The sequence below is a fragment of the Mus pahari genome, chromosome 14, assembly GCF_900095145.1.
Source record: "Mus pahari chromosome 14, PAHARI_EIJ_v1.1, whole genome shotgun sequence".
NCBI lineage: Eukaryota > Metazoa > Chordata > Mammalia > Rodentia > Muridae > Mus > Mus pahari.
The window spans coordinates 31,865,395-31,868,370 of record NC_034603.1 but is presented as its reverse complement, the minus strand read 5'-3'; the positions used below and the strand labels follow the sequence as shown (position 1 = coordinate 31,868,370).

Genomic DNA, 2,976 nt, shown 5'->3' with positions numbered 1-2,976 from the left:
ACAGGGACCTGATGCCCAGAACCCTCGAGGGACAGATCACCATGGAGAAGACGCCCAGCTACTTTGTGACCCGAGAGGCACCCGCGCGCATCTCGGCCATGTCCAAGGACACCAAGCTCATCGTGGTGGTGCGCGACCCGGTGACCAGGGCCATCTCGGACTACACGCAGACGCTGTCCAAGCGGCCGGACATCCCCAGCTTCGAGAGCCTGACGTTCCGCAACCGCAGCGCGGGCCTCATAGACACGTCCTGGAGCGCCATCCAGATCGGCCTGTATGCCAAGCACCTGGAGCCCTGGCTGCGCCACTTCCCTCTTGGCCAGATGCTCTTCGTGAGCGGGGAGCGGCTGGTCAGCGACCCGGCCGGCGAGCTGCGCCGCGTGCAGGATTTCCTGGGCCTCAAGCGCATCATCACCGACAAGCACTTCTACTTCAATCAGACCAAGGGCTTCCCGTGCCTCAAGAAGGCGGAGGGCAGCGGCAAGCCTCACTGCCTGGGCAAGACTAAGGGGCGCGCGCACCCCACCATCGCGCGGGAGGTGCTGCGGCAGCTGCGTGACTTTTACCGGCCCTTCAACCGCAAGTTCTACCAGATGACCGGCCGCGACTTCGGCTGGGACTGAGTCTCCCCCTCGCAGTTTATCTATTGAGAGAGAGAGTATATGTATGTAAAATGTACAGAAATCTATTTTATAATAATTTATTTTTAATTCACGAGCAATTAATTCACTAAGCTGCCTAGCCACAATCTGCAGAGAGTTCGAATCACGTTCTGTTAACATTCCAAAGTGTTCAACTCCTATATTTTGTTCTGTTCCTCACAATCGATGGTGCTTCCGTGTTCTCTTCCCCCTCTCCCCACTGTATTTAAGAAGAAGAAAAGCACAACTTGAGAATTTTTGTTACGGGTATTCAGCCTTCAGTCACCTTGGGTCTTCCACCTGCTATCTCCTCGGGTCTTGGCTGCCTCAGCTGGGTGTGGTATTTTCTTGCCTGGATACCCTCCTGGAAGTACTGAGCTGCCTCAGCGTGCTGCAGTCGGAAGGTGGAATTCACTTAAGCAGTTCATTACCCTCAGTGGGGTAGCACCAAGGTGCATTTCTCCCGCCTCCCTTACAGGGATGTCCTTATGACCCCGACTCTCCTCCTCCTCTACCCTCTGTCCATCATTCAGCTGGAAGTATATGCAAACACTTGATCCCTTTCCCAGGTCCCATGAGTCAGAGAGGCTTGGGTGCTGCTTTAAAAAAAAAAAAAAAAAAGTGACATTTCCTTTGCATAAGAGGGTGCCACACTCCTTTCTTCAGTCAGACAGTCATGCTATGACACACCAAAGAGTCTCCCAGGATTCCATACATAGGCAGCGGCGCAAACCTAGGATGCTGGATGTTGAGGCCCACAGGGATCAGATGTACCCCTTGACATGCAGCATTTATAGAGGTGTTGCTGTGTGTAGACCCACCTAGTGTTGGGCAGGAAGCGCATGGCCTCAGTAGAGAGATATGGCAAGCAGCCCAGCAGAGGGAGGGGGTGCCCCAGCATTACAGCCCAAAGCCTCTTGAGTTCTTAGCTCATCCCAGAGATTACAACATGGTCTGTAGGCAGTGTCTACAGCAGGCTTTGAAGGATGGTCCTATTGGGCCCTGGCTGGGAAAGCTGGCCGAGCTGCTTGTAGGTACTCCAGTCTGACTCGTGTGCAGCTTCCTCTGAGGTAGTGGAGTCTTAGCAGAGAAGTCCCCAGCTTTGCTGCCAATGTGTCGATGATACTCCCTGGACCTCTGGGATGAGAGGACACTGGAGGGTCCTTTGGCTAGATAGTGGCAGTTGGATAACTGTACTCACATGACATCATGATATATTCAGTTAATTTTCAATTTCTTAAACCAGAAGGCTTTTACCCCCAAAAGGATTGGTGTCTTGAGTTAGACTTTCGTCAAGAATGAGTAGATGGTTGAAATGACTGCATTGTGATATTTGCAGAGGATTTTTTTTTTTTTTTTTTTTTTTTGTTTTTTTTTTTTTTTTTTTTTGGATACTTTATGGGCTAACTTGACAGGATGAGCAAAGTTACATGGAAAGAGAAGACATACTGTCTTTAGAAACTAGTGAGAGAGGTGTCTCCAGGGATATTTTGATAACCAAATTTGTGGTTTTCTACAAGTTATAGCCCAGCTTGAATTAGCTCATTCTGGGCAACAAAATGGTCCCTGGGCTATATTCATCTTTTAGATGTTACATCCATTTCTTCCTTTTTTTTTTTTCTTTTCTCTTATGCAGAGCTGGGGGTAGAATCCTGGGGGTAGAATCCTGGTCCTCTTGCACATTAAGCAAACACCGAGCCACATTCCCCAGCCCATCTCACAGTCATTTGCTCATTTTCTTCTGTCCATACTCAGTATGGCCTGCATGGAGGCCAACCCCACACTGCCAGCACAATCCCCGGGCTTGGTGGGTGTGTGGAGACGCCTGCGCGCAAGGTGCTCGCCCGCCTGTGCTTTTCTGTGCAGAAGGCTGATGACATCAGAACAAGGCTAACTCCCCTCACCTACAGCAGAATCTTGCTCACAGCCAGAGGCAGTTGTCAAAGGCCTTCACCAAGGCTTGCTGGCTGCTCCCGGAGTCTGATGTGACTCATGAAGTAGTAGAAGAGCAAAAAGAGTTCAGAGAATGGTACATAGCCAAAGGGGCGAGGGGAGGGATGTATGAGCCTTCCTGCTCTCTTCCCAAGAAGGACAGTTTTTTTTTTTTTAATTAAGTTGTTTATTTTTTGCTTGAGACTATAACAAAAACAAGACATACTGAGTTAGAAGGAAGTCATTTAGATTTTTAGTCACAAACACTGAAGTGAGTTAGGAGTCTGTTCTGGGTCAAATCCTTGGATCTGAGCAGATGTCGATAATTAGTGCTGATGGAGCAGGGTGAGATTTTCAGTGTTAGTCAAATAAATCAAACAACATGTGCACCTCTTTGGTCGAG

General features: G+C 49.4%; 1 protein-coding gene across 1 annotated transcript in view; it reads left to right on the top strand.

Moving 5' to 3' along the window:
- The window catches only part of Hs3st3b1 (heparan sulfate-glucosamine 3-sulfotransferase 3B1), a 34,556-nt gene extending 33,293 nt beyond the window's left edge, over positions 1-1,263 (top strand). Inside the window, exon 2 of the mRNA XM_021212657.2 lies at positions 5-1,263. Within this exon, the coding sequence (XP_021068316.1) occupies positions 5-623 (619 nt within the window). The 3' untranslated portion in view covers positions 624-1,263. The remainder of the gene's footprint in view (positions 1-4) is intronic.
- The last annotated feature ends 1,713 nt before the right edge of the window (positions 1,264-2,976 follow it).